Genomic DNA, 22,911 nt, shown 5'->3' on the forward strand with positions numbered 1-22,911 from the left:
ACAATCCGGTGAAGAAAGAGGATGAATGGTCTCATCCGTGCTGCCAGGGTAAGGCAACCATCTCAATACCCTAAACTCACACACTCGCAAGCCCATCACATGTTCATTGGCATCTCACTCACTGCCAGCTCAGGAGATGATATCACTCATTCTTTCACACACACCTTCACATTCCCATCTGGCCCTATCTCCTCTGGAGACTGCTTCCTCAGCCCTCACCATCTTGATGCTACTCGCACAGATCAACTTGTGCCCCCACACACACCCTGGAATACCCCGCTTCCCCAGTACACCTCTTTCCTTGCAGCCTCTTCCCTTGCCTGAGGCCACTTCTCCCCCTTCCCCAAGCAAGCCCTAGCCCTGCAGCCATACAAAGCCACCCTCGCCTTATGGCTGGTCTGGTAGATAGAGACCTGCGCACGAGACCCCTCCACTTAAAGTGATGTGGTGCTCTCTGTGAAGCCTGGCGCTGATGATTGGAGTGCTGCCTAAAGCAAGGTAGGCAAAGAAATCTTAAAGTCTCGAGTGAAGTGCAGCTCGCCAGGTCCACGTCACTTCCATACTGTTGTGAAACACGTCGGCGTACTACCACACTGACGTGGGTGGACAATCCAGCGTGGGGGGATGAGTCCAGCGGGCTAGCCTTATAATGATATGCAGATGTATTACAATGAGGTTCCCGAGGTCCAATGGCAAGAGATGCAACCCGCCATCAATGGGCTGAGTGGACGATCGCAAACTGGTTTCACGACGTCGTGAAACCGATTTTTGGCCTTCTCGCCATATTGTCTGCTTACGCCACCAAACACGTCCAATGCCAGCGGGCACGGACGATTCCGCCCTTTGGATGAGCACATGATAGAGGCAAACTTTAAATGACATATCTGAAAGCAGGGAGAGGTGGTGACATAATGGTATTTCATTTCAGGAAACTCTGGGTAATGCTGTGGGAACCTGGGTTTAAATCCCACCACGGAGGATGGTGAAATTTAAATTAAATACTGGTGACCACGAAACCATTGCTGATTGTTGTAAAAACCCATCTGGTTCATTAATGTCCTTTAGGGAAGGAAATCTGCCATCCTTACCTGGTCTGGCTGACATGTGACCCCAGACCCATGGCAATTAACTAAACAAGGGATGGACACTAAATAAAAGCAAACTACCACGGATGCTGGAAATCTGAAACAAAAATAAAAACAGCTGGAAAAACTCAGCAGGTCTGACAGCATCTGCAGAGAGGAACACAGCTAACCTTTCGAGTCTGAATGACTCTTCATCAGAACATGTTGGGCAATAATTGTTGGCCTAGCCAGTGATACCCACGTCCCATGAACAAACAAATAGAATTTCCTCTTTTATTAATGTTACAGACTTCAGCTATAAAACACAATTCACCTTTTCTTCTACTGTCCTACCACATTCAATTCACTTCATCATCTAAAATAAAACGAAAGAAAGCATAAGCACAGCATTAACCAGAACATTAATATTAAGAACGGTATGAATTATCCATTTATATGCTGCCAGCAGAATTCTTCTATCGTACGCACATCCAAAGTTATTAAATTTTAAAGTTGCGCGAGGACTTTGTAAACTGTTCCCTGTCGAAGAATGCTACCCTCCATCTTCCCACTTCTGTGACGTATATCATGAGGAAAGGTTGCATGTGTTCAGATTTCCCATTTCCCTGCATGGGAGACTACAAATTCAGCTGCCCTGTGCTGAGCTAGAGTGGGATGATGGCAGAAATGCTGGCACTGCTGACTCAGAATTACCGGAGGTGAGCAGAGACTTTTCTGTGGTCAGCTGCTCTGGACCCGTCTAAGGGCAGCCTGAATTGTCGGCCTGAATTTTATCCGTGTCGGGCGGGCTTGGCGGGAGCGGGCGGGGGTAAAAGCTTTAGGAAACCTCATCCCACTCGTGGATGAGGTTTCCTTAAAAAATAATGTAAAGGCCGCTTGGCCTTTTCGCCTGCCCTCTGACCATCGGGTTGGATGGGCAGCGTAAATTTCAGGTTAATGAAGGTGCTAATGGCCTTAATAGGCCTTTCAATTATCGGTGGGCGCGCAGCCAACTCCAGCGCGTGCCTGCCAAACGAAACATCACGAGACAGCGCAACGACCATTGGGACACACGCCCGACATTTTATGCTCCGGTTTTATGCTCTGGTGTGTCGGGCCCACCCTCCACACGCCGAATGTAAAACCCTGGCCATGGTTCCCGTTGCAGCAAATTGAAGCCGGACCTTCCTTCCCTCAGTGTCCCTGAGCCGAAAAGAAAAGCACTGATGACTTCATGAATTATTTATTTAACACTACAGACTTGTTCTTGAAAATACTATGCCGTGAAGTATTGCCTGAACCCATTTTTTTTTTCCTTTCCTATTTGCCATTGCAGGTGAAACAAATCATGGAAGAAGCCGTCACCAGGAAGTTTGTGCATGAGGACAGCAGCCACATCATTGCCTTGTGTAGTAAGTAGCACCAAACACAACTTGCCTGTGATCAGAAAGCACAAGTTAAAAGTGGGCGATGAAGTCTGTTGAATTGTATTCATAAGAGATGTACATGGTCGCAGCAGCATACAAAAAAGTTCTTTGTTATTTTGGAATGGTTCAATGCATTTGGGTAGAACTTCTCTCCTTTCAATCAAAAGCTATAGTGAGTACACTAGTCTGTTACCGAGTTCAAGAGGGAGATGGATACTTGAGAGGTGAGGATTGGAGGGATTAAGTGGATAGAACTGCCACGGCTAACAAATGTTTGGAGCAGTTTTGTTGGGCTGAATTGTCTAGAGTGGAGATGCAGCAAGCCTTTGGCTGACATTCATTCACCTCCCTAATAAGTGTCATTTTAATAGTGTCAGCTCTACCTGTTCCACCCACCCCCCTCCCCCCAACCAGCTTATATTCCACCTCATTTCTATATGTCTTAGTTCTAATGAAGAGTCATTCGGACTCAAACCGTTAACTGTGTTCCTCTCTGCAGATGCTGTCAGACCTGCTGAGTTTTTCCAGGTATTTTTGTTTTTGTCATTTTATATTGCAGGCTGCTGTCTGTATTGTAATTTCTTCTTGAAGGAGAAGAATGAGTGAACCTGAACCATGAGACTCATTTAGTAGTTATGAAACCTTTTCACTTTTGGCTGCTCAGCGTGGTAATACTTCACTTTCAGCTTAATCCACTGGAGCCAGAACCCGATTAAAATCCAGACAGGTCATGAAATTTGCATTACTTGTTCTAAAATTCTGCTTTCTAACACAATTGTTTAGTGCATCAGATCACGCAGGGACCGAGGTTCCTTTTTTTTTTTCCATAGTTGATGTTTTTCTGATCAACTGGCAAGGCGCAGTTTCTGAAGATATAATTTTAGGTTGTTACTTTGTGGGTAAACAGGGTGTTCTCCAGTTTAAATTCTTCCCCAGTCTCCAAGGTGCCACAGACTGTGGCCACCAGTGTCTTGTGTGCTCTGCATTAACAACTTGCCACATTTCTCAACAGAAATGGAAATCATTCCCTCAGTGTCCAGTTCATTGCAACCACATGCAAACTTAGTTTCCTGGCAGCATTCGTGATGCTTTCATCCTACCCCAGTCCTCTGGGCTGCCTTTATTCCAACTGGGCCACTGGGTTACAGGCTGGTTACTGCCTGTATCCATTACCACTATCCAATTGTCTTCTTTCATTCTAACCTTATTAGCCTTGTCCACACTTCACGATGAAAATACACATCAACACCAAGGGCGGAATATTCTACTCAACAGGTCGCTTGGGTGCGAAATGACGCGCGAATCAGCAGCACACCCATCGACAATTAGAAGGTCTATTAAGGCCATTAAAGTATTAATTAACTTAAGGCAGAGTTTTTACCTTGGTGGGTGGGCGTGTGCCCAACCCGCTCGAGTATGAAGTGACGCATGATGACCGATGCAAGGCGAGCGCCCTGACATCAATGCACAGTCATGCGATAGTTCGGGTAGGCGGGTGTGCGTGAGAATCAGCAGCACGCCCGCCAACAATTAGAAGGCCTATTAAGGCCATTAAATTAATTTATTAATTAACTTAAATTTTTCACTGCTTGTCCAACCGGACGGTTGACGGGCAGGCGAAAAGACCAAGCGGCCTTTGCAAGTTTTTGGGATCCTGATCCAAGGGCGGGATAAGGTTTCCAACATCAAATAAAATTAAAATAATTTTTAAAAAATTCATTTATAACATGTTCCTACTCATGTAGTCACATGAGGGGACATGTTTTATAACATTTTTAAAGTCTTTATTTCTAATTTTTAAAACTCTTCATCTCCCTGAGGCAGCTCTGTGCCTCAGGGAGATTTTCAAGTGCTCACTCGTCCTTCACCCCCCCACCACTGTCCGCACAGGCTGAGTGCTGAGCGCTGCCGCTCGCGTTCCAGTGTGAAATCGTGGTCTGGCCCCAATCGCGGGCGGCAGTCAGTTTCCACACCCCCCCCCCACCCCCCCCACCCCGATGGGGGCAAAATTCTGCCCCATATCCAGAACAGAAAACAAATTGATCCAACAGCTCAATATCAATTATCAGAAATAATTAAGAATCACCGTTGTGCAAGCTCTTGGTGCCAAGCTTTAATGCTAGTTTAATTATCCTAATGCTCCTGCCAAGTGTTTCCCCAGTGGCTATCGGTTGGGAGGTGAAAAGCTGTTGAGTTTCCATTAAGGACACTCTAGTTGGCCGTGCCCTGAGCTGATCAGGGATTTGAGGGACTGCAGTATCTCTGGGTGGACTAGGGCAGTCTGGTCCAGACAGCTGCTTGCCATAACAAGGGCACTGGTGGAGTGAGTAGCAGTTTTAAGTTCATTAAAATAATGACCAGAAATATTGAAGAAACACAAATGGTTGCTCAAAGATTTTTTTCAGAAGTGGGTTGGGGAGAATTCAATTTCTAATTATACAAACAGTTCTTGAAAAATTTTCAAACATTGCCCCCACATAGGATTTCTTTTAATATCAGAAGAGACAGCAGTATCATCGTACTGTTCACAACATGTGTCTGTTTTCATACTGAAGAACAAGTTGTCTTTTTAATAATTCACACTGTATGCAGTACACCTCCAGAGGTTGCCAGCAGCTTCCCAGGGCTGCAGACTGCCATGTACACTAATGCATTGTTATTGTGGAGCTGTCTCCAGTGCACTCAGAACTAATTAGATGTAAACTGCTGCACCGTGGCCAACTGTCCCCATGCAAAACAAAATGTGTTAAAGATGATTAATGGAGTTGATAAGGTAGATGGAGAGAAACTGTTTCCACTGGAGGGAGAACTCCAAACAAGGGGCAAAACCTTCTGGAATACAAAGGAGTAGAAGTTATGTTGTAGGTATAATGTTTAGAGCTCTGGTTAGATGCATTCAGCTCAATTGATATTCAGCCTTCACCTCAGGAAGGATATCTTGTCCTTTGTGGGAGTGCAGTGCATTTTAAACCAGAATGGTACTGGGGTTAGAGGCTAAGTAATGGAGAACAGGTTGCATAGACTAGGCTTGTCCTCCCTTGAACATAGAAGTTGAGATATTTGAGGTGATTAAAGAATTTGATAGGGTGGATACAGAAAGAAATTATTTCCCCAGAATAATAGGAGCACAGCCTCAAAATTAAAGCCAGGCCATGCAGGGGTGATGTCAGGAAGGACTTCTTCACACAAGGGTTGTGAAATTCTGGAACTCTTGTCCTCACACCTCAAAAAAAGCTGTTGAGACTGAGGGGGCGGAAGTGTCAATTGGATATTTCAAAAATGAGATCGATGTTTTTTTTTGTTAGGCGAGGATGTTAAAGGAAAGGGAACAAGGTTGCGAAAATAGAGTTGAGGATTAGATCAGCTGTGATCTAATTGAATAGCGGAACAGGTTGGATGGAAGTTCATGGCCGAGCCTTGCTCCTGTGTTCCTAAACAGACAAAGATGGTCAATTACAACATGCTGGCTTAGGCTACCCAACATTGCATGATTTCGAACCAAACTGTTTTAGGTTTTGTGCAGGTAGTCTGGCAATTACTAAGATATAAATTGATGATGAAGCATTTAGAGATGAAAAATGACTGTTGGTAATGTTAACATGAGCATACAGCATGTTTGTATGTCATTCTTTAACTATTTTAACCGAATGCTTATTTCATCCTGAAACATATTAAATCTTTGTAGTTAAAATCAGCATCCGACTAAAAATATTCATTTCCAGTTATTACTGTGTGTAATGATGTGAAGGTGGTGTTATTATGTTTTCAATGTACTTTCATCCTTCCAAACCAAATGTCATAACTCAGACCTCAGATCCACTCCCCAGTCCATTTTAGGACATGGCAAAATGATGGCAACTCTGAGTTATGAAAAAAGGCCTCAGTTTAATCTACATAATACTTCTTAATTTGGTAAATGGAACCTATTGCAACTCAGGCTTGAACCTTTCTCTCCCACCCCTTCATCTCCCTAAACAGACCATAATAAGACCATAAGACATAGGAGCAGAATTAGGCCATTGGGCCCATCAAATATGCTCCACCATTCAATGAGATCATGGCTGATCTAATAATCCTCAACTCCACTTTCCTGCCTTTTCCTCATAACCCTTGATTCCCTTACTGATTAAAAATCTATTTTTCTCATCCTTGAATATACTTAACAACCCAGCCTTTACAGCCCTTGGTGTAAAGAATTCCACAGATTGACTACCCTCTGAGAGAAGAAATTCCTCTTCGTCTCTGTTTTAAATGGGTGCCCCCTTATCTGAGATTATGCCCTCTGGTCCTAGACTCTCCCACAAGGGGAAACAACCTCATAGCATCTAACCTGTCAAGCCCTCTAAGAATCTTATATGTTTCAATAAGGTTACTTCTCATTCTTCTATGCTCCACTGACTACAGGCTCAACCTCTCCTCATAAGAAGATCCCTCCATAACTGGGATCAACCTAGTGAACCTTCTCTGGACTGCCTCCAATGCTAATATAACTTTCCTTAGATAAAGGGACCAAAACTGTTCACAGTATTCTAGGTGTGGTCTAACTAGTGCCTTGTACAGTTTTAGCAAGGCTTCCCTATTTTTATATTCCATTCCCTTTGAAATAAAGGCCAACATTCCATTTGCCTTCCCTATTACCTGTTGAACTTGTATGTTAGCTTTTTGGGATTCATGCGCAAGGACTCCCAAATCCCTCTGTGCTGTAGCTTTCTGCAGTCTTTCTCCATTGAAATAATATTTAGCTCCTCTATTCTTCTTGCCAAAGTGCATAACCTCACATTTTCCCACATTATATTCCATCTGCCAAGTTTTTGCCCACTCACTTCACCTGTCTATATCTCTCTGTAGACTTCTTGTGTCATCCTCACACCACTAGCCTTCCCATCTATTTTTGTGTCATCTATAAACTTGGCGATAGTACATAAGAACATAATAACTCGGAGCAGGAGTAGGTAATTCAGCCCCTCGAGCCTGCCCTGCCATTCATTATGAACATGATTGATCTCATTTCAGCCTCAACTCCAATTTCCCATCCTCTCCCCATAACCTTTCAACCCATTACTAATTAAAAATCTGTCTATCTCAAATTTATTCAGCGTCCTGGCATCCACTGCACTCTTAGGTAGTGAATTCCACAGATTCACGACCCTTTGAGAAAAGTAATTCCTCCTCATCTCTGATTTAAATCTACCACCCTTTAGCCTAAAACTATGGCCTCTCATTCTAGAATGCCCCACAAGGGGAAACATCCACTCCATGTCTACTTTGTCTATCCCCTTTAGCATCTTATACACCTCAATTAGATCTCCTCTCATCCTTCTAAACTCTAGCAAGTATAGGCCTAAACTGCTCAATCTCACATAAAACATGCCCCGTATCTCTGGAATCAATCTAGTGATCTCCTCTGAACCGCCTCCAGTGCAACTACATCCTTCCTCAAATAAGGGGACCAAAACTGTGCACAATACTCCAGGTGCGGTCTCACCAATGCCTTGTACAGTTGCAACAACACTTCCCTATTTTTATACTCTATTCCTTTAGCAATAAATACCAAAATTCCATTTGCTTTCCTTATTACCTGCTGTACTTGCATATTAGCTTTCAGCGATTCATGCCTGAGGACACCCAGATCCCTCTGCACTGAAGCATTCTGAAGTTTCTCTCCATCTAAATAATAAGTCGCCTTTTTATTCTTCCAACCAAAATGGATAACCTCACACTTATCCACGTTAAACTCCATCTGCCAAATTTTGGCCCATTCACCTAACCTGTCCATATCCATTTGTAAATTTCTTATTTCTTCATTGCAACTTACTTCTCTCTCTTCCCTCACCTAAGTCAATATATATTGTAAATAATTGAGGCCCCAGCACTGATCCCTGTGGCACTCCATTACTTACAGGTTGCCATCCTGAAAATACCCCCCTGATCCCAACTCTGTCCTCTATTAGTTATCCAATCCTCTATCCATGCTAATATACTACCCCCAGCACCATGGGCTCTTACCTTATTATGTAGCCTTGTGTGCAGTACCTTATCGAACGTATTTTGGAAATCCAAATATATTACATCTACTGGTTTCCCTTTTATCTATCCTGCTTGTTACCTCTTCAAAGAATTCTAATACACTTGTTAGGCATGATTTCATGATAGAAAGCCAATTCTGTCCAGCAGCAGAGATCTTTGAGTTTACCTATGCTTGGTTGCTGAGGGATTATCATAGATCAACTCTTCAAGGAACCTGACTTTAAATAAGGCTGTTGCTTACATTATTGAGATATATTTTAACCAGAATATATTATTCTTGCTCTAATTCTTACTGGGAATGAAATCCTGGGAGTCCCAATGCAGTAAAGTGGAATCACTATCTGCCTGTATACCTAGATATGGGCACCTTTCCTAAATTGCAGGGATGGAATCATTTGTACGATTTTGTTGGTATCTGCAGGTCCATTTCAACAGTGATGTATGAAAATTGTTGACATTTGGTCTGACTATAGAAGAAGGATTGTAGTTACCAGTTTATTTTAAATGAGTTTACCACTTGATAAAAAAATAGCTTAGAAAGATGGTTGAATGAAAAGAAAATAGAGGAGATAAGGTCCACAAGATTTAGACCACCGGTCATGTGGAAGAGAAACAGCAATGGGAGCTAATTGGAATGGACACCTGTTTCCTTGTTGTAATACCTAAGGAACGTAATAACAAAGCAAGTAGTGTTACCTGCTCATGTTGCTAAAAGTGCAAATTCATATAAATATCAGTGTTTGTTGCCTACTGATTTTAATCAGTAACCACAAAGGAAATGACAATGTTAGAAAGAGACCTACACAACTAAACTAACTGTTCACTTAATCTGATTGACTGCTGGATTCAGGAGCAGAATAGATGTGAGGCCAACGTAAAGCAGATTTTATGGAACTGCAGACGTTAACAGAGAGGAGAGGCCTTTGGTTGGTGGAGGGGGGGGGGGGGGTAGTTCCAGTTAAGAGGCTGTATCAGGACTTATCAATATTTTATCCAATTCCTGAGTTGGAATTGGGAATTATATTCAGACATAGATCTTAATACAAGAACAATTCAGATAATGGGCAGTTGACACCAGGATAGACAGCTGTAATTCAGTTATTAGTTCTAATGATATCATAAGCCAAAGCAGCAGTGTTAAATTGTAGTGGTGGGATTAATAATGTGGGGGACTTATTTCTCGAGCTTTGGGGCTGAGAACAAGTTTTACAGTATTTTCTTAAAAGCTCACTCTCCTTCAGCATTGAGCAAGCTGGAGAAAGGCATCCAGTGAGCTGGGAAAGGAGTGCCAGAATGGAAATAGTAGGTGATCTATTGGAAGGAGTGAGTTTGGTGATCCAAGTGGCCTATACTTGCATCTTTTATTTTTATTTTAATTTTCATCTTCTAAACCCTGTGGGAATTTCTGAACATTAGCAGGATCCTGGTGCTCAAACACCTCTTTCTTGAAATTATGTTGCACCGTTTTTCCATGTAAATAGATTTGAATGAAGTCTACCAACTCACTCCAATCAAGAGGTGCATGTCCTTGTCAAAACGATTGACAAAGGAGTTTACAAAGATATTACCTAATGGTACGAGGACTAGGGGACACAGATGTAAGGCTTCTGGGCAAGAGTTGCGGGGGGAATGTGAGGAAGAACTTTTTTAAAAACATCGAGTGGTAATGACTTGGAAGTTGCTACCTACGAGGGTGGTGGGAGTGGAGGCAAATAATGATTTCCAAAGCAAATTGGATTGGCACTTGGGGGAATTAAATTTGCAAAGCTATTGGAATGGAGCTGAGACTGGGACTAGAGCAATCACCACCTTCTCAAGGGTAACTAGGGATGGGCATTAAATGCTGGCCCAGCCAGAGAAGCCCACATCCTGTAAATGAATAATTTTTTAAAATCCATAGACTCAATAGGTCAAATGGCCTCCTCCTGTTCTACAATGACTCTATTGAATATTTTCAGATCGAGTGAAGTTATTTGGAAGAAACTGAAGTTTGTTTTTAATAACCGTTAAATGTGGAAACTTCTGGCTCTAATTAATTTTTTTGAATTGTTGTTTAATGCATATATTTTAGTGCATGTGACTGTATCGACTGCAATGGCAAAGTATGTTATAAATCTAGTGAACTGGGTCACCAATTCTTATCCTTGTGTTCAAATCCCCCCATCGCCCCACCTAACTCTATCTCTGCAACATTCTCCAGCCCTACAACTCTCCGGGAACTCTTATGTTCTTCTCATTCTGACCTTTTGTACATCATTGACTTCCTTTGCCCACCACTGGCGGTTATGTCTTTAGTTACCTTCCCCCTCGCCCGCCTCCACTCCCCACCAATTCTTCCCTCTGCTTTTAAGATGCTCCTTAAAGCCTACATCAAGCTTTTGATCACCAACCCTAATTACCCATTTTGTGGCTTGGTGTCAAATCTTGTCTGGTAAGGTTGTGAAGCACTTTGGGATGTTTTACGTTAAAGGTACCAAATGAATGTAAGTTGCTGTTCTTCACACAGTGAGCTCCTGATCTCAGTCATGTTGCCGTGGAAAGTTACAGAACAGTTGGTTTGATAGCTACATTGGCGGCGATCTTGGAGAAGATCATCTACCCATCTTACTGAGTAGTAGTGATGTGTGGCATGGGAGACTGAGGGGAAAAGAAAACTTAAGAGCTTCCTTGTTTAAAGTGGTGAGTAACTGAGCAAACAGAGCAGGAAGGTCATGAGTTCAATCGTTGGTCTCTCCTGATTCCTGCTGGGGCTGCTGCAGCTGGTCTCAGTGCCCCTGGACTCAGAAAAATGACCACGTTCCCCTCTCACATTACGTAAGAAATGGGAGCAGGCGTAGGCTATTTGGCCCCTCAAGCCTGCCCCGCCATTTAATAAGATCATGGCTGATCTGCCCCAGGCCTCAACTTCTCTTGCGTGCCTGCTCCTCATTTTAGCTGCTGGGCTGGAAATACACATTGGATGAGGACAGGATTGGCCATGGTTGCACATGAGGAATGGAATGGTACAAGAAGGCAACTGATACCTTTGTTGCTGCACACCAGCAGGAATCAATGTGTTCAGCACACCAGCAGGAATCAATGCGTTCAGCACACCAGCAGGAATCAATGTATTCAGGAAAGGAAAAGGGGAACATTGGCATTATAATATACGCACGCATACACATTGCAAATTATGCGAATTTTTGGAATTGCTTGCATTTGCCGAATTGTAGTACAATTGATATAATACAGTTGACAGTGGCTGATGAGTTAAGCATTACCCAAAGACTTAATGAAAAGATCAGCCAAACCTACTGCATTCAAATGTGGAATTGATTTCAGAGCAGCACACAGGCACCGAGAGTTTGACAAGCAAGTGAGTGGGAAGCTTTCCATTTAGAGTACGGTCCTGTTGAATGAGATATTATGTTAATTTTAATCCCTTAAAATTTATAGGTTTTAGAATAGAAGCTTGGCTTCCCCCATCTACAGCTGCTTCATTTACCGTTGTCCTCTCATGCACATTTCACCTAAGGTGATTGCTGACTCCATGGGCCCATTTCTCAATTTTTAAAAAAATGCATGAGAGGATGAGGGTAAGTTGAGAAGGTGTGGGTGGGGGGAGTCAAGTTTGCATTTTAAAATCCTGTAGAATGTAAGGATTAAAAGTGACACTGCATCTCATTCAAAATGTCTGTACTCTAAATGCTATAACGGAGGATCTTAAACAGTAATGCAATGTGTAGTTCACATTGGAACAGTGGAGCATTACAGTTTGAGTTTTTTAAAATGACCATTGTACTCTGTGTGTGCGTGTATGTGTGTGCACGTTTGTGTCTACGCCTTTACTATCAGTGTTTTTTATTTAGGAATTCTGATGTCCACATTTATAAACTGCAAATATAAGTTAGTGCTGCTGTAACTATTCTTCTGTCAGTGGAAGTACCTTGATCTCCCCTGGTGTTATGCACTTTAAGTTGGAGAATATGTTTATTTGTGATTTTTTTTTGTCTTTTTGCTTCAGTCTCTCTGTTCTCATCCTGCTTCTGCCTATCTTCCCAATCGTGTTCAGGTGTCAACCACCCGGTTTGTACAGGTCCCACCTTCCCCAGAACTGGTCCCAGTGCCCTCCCTCCTACACCAGGTTTCTAGCCACAAGTTCAACCACTCAGTCCTCCTCACCTGCTTGCACGTGGGACTGGGAGCACTTCACATTATTGCTTTAGAGGTTCTGCTTTTCAATCTCCTTCCTCTAGAGCCAATGCTCCCCCTCACCTTCTCCCATCCTCTAGTTTATTGGCTCCTTTTCCTTTTCCATAAAGGTTCCTGTCAGTGGCCTTAATATCCCCCAGCCTTTCTCTCTCCCCCACGGCCCTACCACAGCAGTCATTTTAGCAGCAATCTTGCTCTTCCTTCCAAGCGCCTGTTGGCTTCCTTATCCCTTTAAAGGCTTCTATGCCACCCTATCCTAGGTTTCATTGTTCCTCTCCCCAGCTTTCCCTAACTGTAGCCTCTCTGTATTCCCCAACCCCTTACTACCTTTTCACTGGTTTGTCAACTATTATTCGCAAGTACATTATAAAGGGCAGAAGACTGAACTGCCAATTTGCCTGCAACAACATTGAGTTTAACTGCAGTACTTGCATCAGGGAAATAGCACACTCCCTATATATTATACAGTGTTACATTTAATTCGGTATATTTTTAAGCAAAATAAGTCATCTGTCAGCATACAGCTGAATGTGTGTGATTTCACTGTAAACAAGGCAGAATGTGCAAAGAACTAGAATTAACAGCTGAAATGAAGCAGTTAACAGGAGTGAATACAGTTGCTGCAGATAGAAAGTGTTATTTTGATTTGCAAATGCAGCAATTTACATTTCTATTGGCCTTCTCGCTTGCAGAAAGCTGCCTTTAAAGCACTTTACAGGGTGGAGGAAAACAGATGATGATAGGAGGTGAAAAAACAAATGCAAACAGTGGCAGTGAGGGTAGGAAAGAAGGGTTTCCATGAGGCTTTTGAAATCAAGCAGAAGGATGGCAAAGCAGATTTAAGGACTAGTTATGGAGGGCAGAGCATAAGGACTGAAAAATTGGTCACTAATCATGAGGTGAAAGGTGCGGGGGAACGAGGCGAATGAGGAGAAACCAGGTTTCAAAGGAGTGGAGTTTACGTGTGAGGCTGTATGGTTAGAAGAGATCCCTGAGGTAAGATGAGGCAAGGCCCCAGAGGACAAGGATCTTGAAATCGCTTCACTGGAGTGTAGAGAGTGTGTGAAACCTGGCAAAGACTAGGTTACATGACCTGACCTAGGACTTCTAATTTTTGGAGGCAGGGAGGCTGCCAGAAGAGCAACAGAAATTGAGCCAAGAGTTGAAGAAGGGGAGAAATGGGAGCAGAGGCAGGTGACATTACAGAGGTGGAAGGTCAAGTTCTTAGTAACAAAATTGATGTATGTGAAGGGATCTGAGCTAGGGTTCAAGTAGTGTACCAGTGATGATATATTTTTTTGTGATGGTTCAAGAGATGTGGGCATCGCTGGCTAGGCCAGCAGTTATTGCCCATCCCTAATTGCCCTTGCAAAGGTTGTCTTCTTGAACCACTGCAGTCCATGTGGTGTAGATACACCCACAGTGCTATTAGGGAGGGAGTTCTAGGATTTTGATCCAGCAACAGTGAATGAATGGTGAAACAAAAACAGAATTACCTGGAAAAACTCAGCAGGTCTGGCAGCATCGGCGGAGAAGAAAAGAGTTGACGTTTCGAGTCCTCGTGACCCTTCGACAGAACTTGAGTTCGAGTCCAAGAAAGAGTTGAAATATAAGTTGGTTTAAAGTGTGTGTGTGGGGGGCGGAGAGATAGAGAGACAGAGAGGTGGCGGGGGGGTGGTGTGTGGTTGTAGGGACAAACAAGCAGTGATAGAAGCAGATCATCAAAAGATGCCATCGACAATAGTACAATAGAACACATAGGTGTTAAAGTTAAAGTTGGTGATATTATCTAAACGAATGTGCTAATTAAGAATGGATGGTAGGGCACTCAAGGTATAGCTCTAGTGGGGGTTTTTTTTTTTTAAAATTCTGTTTTTTTAAAAAAAAACCCCACTAGAGCTATACCTTGAGTGCCCTACCATCCATTCTTAATTAGCACATTCATTTAGATAATATCACCAACTTTAACTTTAACACCTATGTGTTCTATTGTACTATTGTCGTTGACATCTTTTGATGATCTGCTTCTATCACTGCTTGTTTGTCCCTACAACCACACCCCACCCCCCCCCCCCACCTCTCTGTCTCTCAATCTCTCCGCCCCCCACACACACACTTTAAACCAGCTTATATTTCAACTCTTTCTTGGACTCGAACTCAAGTTCTGTTGAAGGGTCATGAGGACTCGAAACGTCAACTCTTTTCTTCTCCGCCGATGCTGCCAGACCTGCTGAGTTTTTCCAGGTAATTCTGTTTTTGTTTTGGATTTCCAGCATCCGCAGTTTTTTTGTTTTTATCTCAATGAATGGTGATGTAGTTCCAAGTCAGGATGGTGAGTGACTTTGAGGGGAACTTGTAGTTGGTGGTGTTCCTATGTGACTACTGTCCTTGTCTTTCTAGGCATTAAAAGGTCATGAGTTTGGAAGGTCAAAGGAGTCATGCCAAGTTGCTGGAGTGCATGGTGCATTTGTACCCGTTATTTTTTTCAGATAAAGACAAATATCAGCCCCAAAGTGTGCAAAGATGTGTTTTCCCTTCCTGAAAACCTTCAATCAGTGTAAATGGTACACACTGCTGCCACTGTGCGTTGGTGGTGGTGGAAATGTTTAAGGTGGCGGGTGAGGTGCCATTCAAGTGGGCTGCTTCATCCTGAATGCTGTCGAGCTTCTTGAAAGGTGTTGGAGCTGGACTCATCCAGGCAAGTGGAGAGTATTCCATCACACTCCTGACTTGTACCTTGTAGAGGGTTGACAGACTTTGGAGAGTCAGGATGGGAGTTGTCTGCTGCAGGATTACCAGCCTCTGACCTGCTCTTATAGCCACAGTATTTATATGGCTAGTCCAGTCCTGTTTCTGGTTAACGGTAACCCACAGGATACTGATTTGCATCCCCGTACTTAGACTTAGGCAATAGCAGGAAGGTTTCAGAGGTTATGCAGGATTTTAAAAAGGGACTTAGCTTTTGCTGAACTTAAGCTTGAGGAAGTTTCAACTTCTGCATATCTTGAATGTTAAATCTGCAGATGAAGGGTATAGCAACAATCTTGGAATTAACAGAGGTAATGAAGAGACGTAGCAATTTCCATTCACGCTGGATCTTCTAAATAGAGTTCACTATATGTATCATCATTAACGTGCCTTTTCTCTGTAGATGTTGAGTGCTCTGTTGTAGTATTTCCAGCATTTATAGTTTTTGTGAATTATCTGTTTGCAGTTACTCCATTTCAGCACTATGGATAATTCACAATGTGAGTTATTTCTGGTCTTTGGGTGAACATGTGTCTTTTCTTTCTTTTTCAATTTGTACCTGATTTTGCCAGGCATCCAGCCAAGTCTCGCTGGGGCATGTTCCATGGGTACCCTCTGATACTCACTTAAATAACAATTTTTCATGCATGAATCCACATTGTGTGTTGACAGGCTATTCACCACACAAGGTATTGCAATTAATTTATTCTTCCATGGGATGTGGGTGTCACTGACAAGGCCAGCATTTGTTGCCCATCCCTAATTTTTAAAAAATTCATTCACAGGATGTGGGCTTTGCTGGCTAGGCCAGCATTTAATGCCCATCCCTAGTTGCCCTTAAGAAGGTGGTGGTGAGCTGCCTCCTTGAACCGCTGCAATCCATGTGATGTAGGTACACCCACAGTGCTGTTAGGAAGGGAGCTCCAGGACTCTGACCCAACGACAGTGAAGGAACGGTGATATATTTCCAAGTCAATTGCCATTGAACTGAATGGCTTGCTAGACCATTTCAGAGGGCAGTTAAGAGTCAACCACATTTCTGTGGGTCTGGAATTACATGTAGGCCTGACCAGGAGAGGACGGCCAATTCCTTTCCATAATGGGATTAGTGGGTTTTTACAGCACCTACATTACTGAGATTAGCTTTCAATTCCAGGGGTGCAATTTTACAGTCCCTCATGCCAGCAGCACCTTCCAGTCCCGTCGAAGTCAATGAATGTTTGAACGGCTTGTTGCATTTTCCAGCCCCGCCCCCGCTAGGATGGGGCCATAAAATATACCCCCCGCCCCAGATTTTTTTAAAAATTAATTGAATTTAAATTCCACGAGTTGCCGTAATGGGATTTAAATCCATGTCCCATGGCATTAGTCGGGGCTTCTGGATTACTTGTCCAATGACATTACCATTATGGCACTGTCTCCCCCTGTTGTTATGTATTCTTGGCTGAGAGCCTATAAATCCTGTTGAAACATCTGAGCCCCGGGGAAAATCATTGCTTGATTGGCAGCTCTGGCTCTCTGACCTATGGTATCAATTTCACAATGTTTGTTTATATAAGATCGTGGTTTCAAGTGCTTATAGTTTCTGCCATTGATACTTTAAATGATCTGGATGACTGACACTTTTAAAGGGCTATAGTAAAAAGGAGCTTTTTTTAAGAAAATGGGAAGTTATCAGTTTTTAAAAATTTTGTTTTACATATCCTACTGTGACTACAGCGTTCATTGCTTTTATACAGTGTATAATGGGTAAATGGGCATGGAGGTGCCATAGCTTGAGAGGCATGAGGGGCTATAGGGGTTGGTTAGGGGAATAACTTGGCATGGGGGCACAAAGGGCCATAGAGGGTAGGTGGGGGCCGTGAGGTGGCATGGTTGGGTCATGGGGAGCGTCTGCGGAGGATGGGGTGTGAGCGGCATGGGCTGGAGGAGCTTTCTGTTTTCGTTATAACTGGGACAAAGTCCCACAGCACCAAGGCAAGCCTTTTAAACACACCCAGCAGCCATTGTTGGCACCTCTGAACTTTATCACAGGTCAACTGGCCCGACTGTTGCCTGCACCCACCCCCACCCCCACCCCCACCCCCACCCTGCCACAATAAAAATCATCCTGACAGGCACTTTCTCCTGAGGTGGACGGGTTGAGCCAGGAATTTTCCTGTCTCCTGCTACCCAGCTTGAGGATGTGTTCTCTTCTATTGACGTATGTTCTATCCAGTGGCTAATTACTTGGGCTTTTTATAACAAAGGATAGTTAATCCACTGAAGATTAAACTCTGGTAATTTTATACTTAGTGTTGTCAGTTTAATCCTTCAACTGACTGAGATATGTAAAGGTTCCCCTTCCATGTTCCGCAGCACATTGAAACCATGGCTTGAATTGAGCCCTGGGGTCAGGATGATAAACCTTCACAGCAAGGCATTATCAATGACCTTTGCTGAGATCATCTTTTATTATTAACTCCTCTCTTCTTCTCAAGTATTACTTTCTGCCTCTACCTCTACCTTATCCTCTGTGCTTATGGGTCCCATCTACTATTACCCATGTAGTATTTAAGTATTATCTATGCAATATTTCTAAGTTTGCTGAAGACACAAAACTTGGTGGGAATGGGAGCTGTGAGGAGGATGCAAAGAGGATTCAGTGAAATTTAGACTAAGTGAGTGGGCACAAACATGGCAGATGAAATATAATGTGGAAAAATGTGAAGTTATCCGCTTTGGTAGGAAAAAACAAAATGCAGAGTAAACATGGAGAGATTAGGAAATGTTGATCTCCAAAGAGATTTGGGTATTCTTTTTCATGAGTCACTGAAAGCTAATATGCAGGATGCAGGTGCAGCAAGCAATTGGGAAGGCAAATGTTATGTTAGCCATTTTTGCAAGAGGAGTTGAGTACAAGAGTAAAAGTCTTGCTGCAATTGTGTAGAGCCTTGGTGAGACCACACCTGGAGTATTGTGTACAATTTTGGTCTCCTTGCCAATGGAAGAATATATTGGCCATAGAGGGAGTGCAACAAAGGTTCATCAGACTAATCCCTGGGATGACAGGATTGTCCTACGAGGAGAGATTGAGGAAACTGGGCCTGAGATTAAAAGAATGAGAGGTGATGTCATTGAAGTGTACACTGTTCTTACAGAGCTCAACAGGGTAGATGCAGAAAGGATGTTTTCCCTGGTTAGATGGGGGGGTTCCAAAACCAGAGGACAAAGTCTTAGAATAAGATGTAGGCCATTTAGGACAAAGGTGAAATGGAATTTCTTCAGTCAGAGGGTGATGGATCTTTGGAATTTCCTACCCCAGAAGGCTGTGGAGGCTTAGTCATTAATACATTCGAAGCAGAGGTTGATAGGTTTCTCTACATACCAATGACCTCAAGGGATAAGGGGATAGTGTGGGCAGACGGCATTGAGGTAGAAGATCAGCTATGGTCCAGTTAAATGGCAGAGCAGGCTCCAGTGGCTGAATGGCCTACTCCTACTCCTATGTCCTTAGTAGTTCCTAACAGTGTTTTATTCTCTAAATAATTCCCCTCACGTTCTATTATCGAAGTTTTAGTTCCTATCCAAAGTATTACAACCCACCTACTTATTGTTACCATTATAAATGCTAATACTGTTATTTATTCTTTTAGCAACTAGGGTTGTGCAAGCGTACATGTAATTCTGATCTCTTCAAGTAGCTTCAACTCTCCCATAGATGTAACTTTGGGATGGCATTTTTCTGAATTTTACTTTGTAACCTATATTGTTCATATATAGACCGCCCCAGCTCCAGGCAGTGCTGAAATATCTACCTAGCACTTGCCCAATGACCCAGTTGTTAAGTACAAAGCCTAGGTATTCAACAAAACCATCGAGAAAAGAAAGGCTACTATTTGCTATATTAGCTGACCAGGGTTCAGGGAGCAGGAGGTCTGCTGGAATTGCATTCAGTGCCCAGGAGGGAAAAAACAATCAAGGTTTCTAGTCCTGATTGGTATCTAGCAACCCTTGCTGGAAAATGTTGCATTCGATGGTGATATAATTGGGCTTAACCATCAAACCATGCCATCCCACTCTGTGTTACCTAATCTCTGGCAAAAATTGTTAACTGCCACACATGAACAAGGTACCGGGCAGCATATTGAAGAGCAGTCAGTACATCTGATAATATACCTCAACATGGCCCAAAGCCTTCATGGGAGCTGGGGAGATAAACAACAGAAATATACCTTTGACAAAGCAAAACTTCTTGGTCCTTCCCAGGAATGATCATCAAACAAAATTTGACACTGAACTACACAAGATATTAGGACAGGTGACCAAAAACTTGGACAAAGATGTAGGTTTTAAGTAGCACCTTAAAGGAGGACAGAGAGTTAGAGAGGTTCAGGAGGAGGAGTTCCAGGGTTTAGGACCTAGGCAGCTGAAGGCATCAGTGATGGTGTGATGAAAATTGGGGTTGTGCAAGAGACCAGAATTAGAGAAGTGCAGAGTACTCAAAGAATAATGGGCTAGAGGAGATCATGCAGACAAGGAGGGGTGAAGCCATGGGAGGGATTTGAAAAGAAAGAGGAGAATTTTAAAATTGAGGCATTGCCAGGCTGCGTACCATTGTTAATCAGTGAGTGCAGGAGTGATGAATAAACAGGAATTGTTGCAAGTTAGCATACAGACAGCATAGTATGGATGAGGCCAAGTTTATAGATGATGCAAGGCGTGAGGCTGATCGAGAAAGCAATGGAAGAGTTGAGTCTATTTTCACACTACTTGTCTGGGTATACAGCAGGCTTTTCAGATTGGCTGTCCATTATAATAACCATCAAATTTTCCTTTCTATTGGTTGTCTGGGCATTGAGTGTCACCTGGGCAAAGTGCAGAAAGGAAATTTCTGGAGTTTTGTGAGCAGATTTGCTCTCCCTTTACAGAAGTCTTGTTTTCCTTCCATCAATGTCAATGCTTAATGCCCAGATGGTTAAAGACAAAAATCTATTCCTCCAAATTTCGCTTGCTCAAACACCAACCTAAGGCTACATTCATGATGGACGCCAGGCACTTAATTATGAAAATGTGTGGTTAGTAGTTTTGCAAGGCACTAGAAATTATGCACACTCCATGGGAAGGACATGACAACTCATTTCTGTCCCTTCAGCATCTTGGTAAAGCAATATCTCCTGTAGCATCATAGCTGGGGTACCTAAAATAAAACTTAAGTATGCCCCATTTGCAGTATTAAGTCATATATCTCCCAGAGTACCTTTTATTATTCATTCATAGGATGTGGGCTTAGCTGGCTGGGCCAGCATTTACCCCTTATCCCTAGTTGCCCTTGAGAAGGTGATGGTGAGCTGCCTTCTTGAACCATTGCAGTCTATGTGTTGTAGGTACACCCACAGTGATGTTTGGAAGGGAGTTCCAGGATTTCAACCCAGCGACAGTGAAGGAACGGCGATATATTTCCAAGGCAGGATAGTGAATGGCTTGGAGGGGTACTTCCAGGTGGTGGTGTTCCCATCCATCTGCTGCTCTTGTCCTTCTAGGTGGTAGTGGTCATGAGTTTGGAAGGTGCTGTCTAAGGAGCCTTGGTGAATTCCTGCAGTGCATCTTGTAGATGGGACATATTACTGGCACTGTGCATCGCTGGTGGAGGGAGTAAATGTTTGTGGATGTGGTGCCACTCAAGTGGGCTGCTTTTTACTGGGTGGCGTCAAGCTTCTTGAGTGTTGTGGGAGCTGCACTCATCCAGGTAAGTGGGGAGTATTCCACCATACTCTTGACTTCTGCCTTGTAGATGGTGGACAGACTTTGGGGAGTCAGGAGGTGAGTTACTCGTCACAGGATTCCTAGCCTCTGACCTGCTCTCGTAGCCACAGTATTTATATGGCTAGTCTGGTTCAGTTTCTGGTCAACGGTAACCCCGAGGATGTTGATAATGGGGGATTCAGTAATGGTAATGCCATTGAACATCAAGGGATGATGATTGGATTCTTTCTTGTTGGAGATGATCATTGCCTGACACTTGTGTGGCATGAATGTTACTTGCCATTTGTCAGCCCAAGCCTGGATATTGCCGAGGTCTTACTGCATTTGGATATTGATTGCTTCAGTAGCTGAGGAATTGAAAATAGTGCTGAACATTGTGCAATCATCAGCAAACCTCCCCACTTCTGACCTTATGATGGAAGGAAGGCCATTGACGAAGCAGCTGAAGAATGCCTACCCTGAGGACCGCCTGCAGTGCTGTTGTGGAGTGGAGATGACTGCCCTCCAACAATCACAACCATCTTCCTTTGTGCTCCAACCAGTGGAGAATTTTCCACTGATTCCCATTGACACCAGTTTTGCTAGGGCTCCTTGATGCCACACTCGGTCAAATGCAGCCTTGATGTCAAGGGCAGTCACTCTCACCTTACATCGGGAGTTCAGTTCTTTTGTCCATGTTTGAACCAAGGCTGTAATGAGGTCAGGAGCTGAGTGGCCCTGTTGGAACCCAAACTGGCCATCAGTGAGCAGGTTATTGCTAAGCAACTGTTGCTTGAAAGCACTGTTGATGATCCCTTCCAATACTTTACTGACAATCGAGGGTAGACTGATGGGGCGGTAATTGGCTGGGCTGGATTTGTCCTGCTTTTTGTGTACAGGGCATACCTGGGCAATTTTCCACATAGCTGGGTAGATGCCAGTGTTGTAGCTGTACTGAAACAGATTGGCTAGGGGCGCGGCAAGTTCTGGAGCACAATTCTTCAGTACTATTGCCAGAATATTGTCAGGGCCCATAGCCTTTGCAGTATCCAGTGTCTTCAGCCATTTTTCGATATCACATGGAGTGAATTGAATTGGCCGAAGACTGGCATCTGTGATGCTGGGGACCTCCTGGAGGAGGCAGAGATGGATCATCCACTCAGCACTTCTGGCTGAAGATTGTAGCAAGTGCTTCAGCCTTATCTTTTGCACTGATGTGCTCGGCTCCTCCATCATTGATGCAGTACATTTTATATTTTTTTTAGAAAAGAAGCTACTATTAATGCAGCTGCTATTTTATTTTGTTTGATGAAAAGGAAATGGAATTCACAGGGAACAGCTTTGTGTAGACTGTGCTATTATAATCCTTTTCATCTGATTCAACCTTTAAAAGGTGAAAGTAGTCCATGCTAAACAAGCTTTTAGCTGATTTCTTTTCTTGATTATCAAACGTCCCCTTTTGATCTCCCGGTGCATCATCTTGTGCAGCCTGACCATCATGATTCTGTATGTTCTGCCAACTCGGTGCCAAAGCAGCCTGTGTGATCAACACCTCAATCCAGCCTAATGCCATTAATGGAGAATCTGAGACCGAAGAGCACTTGGATTAGTCAGACCAGAAATGGCTTTGAGCTGACAATAATTGTACAATACCTTTTAGTTGGCAGCAGCAACCTTTCTCTTATCTCTGCCTGCCGCCTTTAATCTTTGTTGCAAACATGAACTTTGCA

The 22,911-nt window shown here is 43.3% G+C and overlaps 1 protein-coding gene across 1 annotated transcript in view; it reads left to right on the forward strand.

Moving 5' to 3' along the window:
• The window catches only part of sgsm2 (small G protein signaling modulator 2), a 237,561-nt gene that overhangs the window by 52,461 nt on the left and 162,189 nt on the right, over window positions 1-22,911 (forward strand). The window contains exon 3 of the mRNA XM_041198274.1: window positions 2,401-2,476. Within this exon, the coding sequence (XP_041054208.1) occupies window positions 2,401-2,476 (76 nt within the window). The remainder of the gene's footprint in view (window positions 1-2,400; window positions 2,477-22,911) is intronic.

Source organism: Carcharodon carcharias, chromosome 10, assembly GCF_017639515.1.
Source record: "Carcharodon carcharias isolate sCarCar2 chromosome 10, sCarCar2.pri, whole genome shotgun sequence".
NCBI classification, from domain to species: domain Eukaryota; kingdom Metazoa; phylum Chordata; class Chondrichthyes; order Lamniformes; family Lamnidae; genus Carcharodon; species Carcharodon carcharias.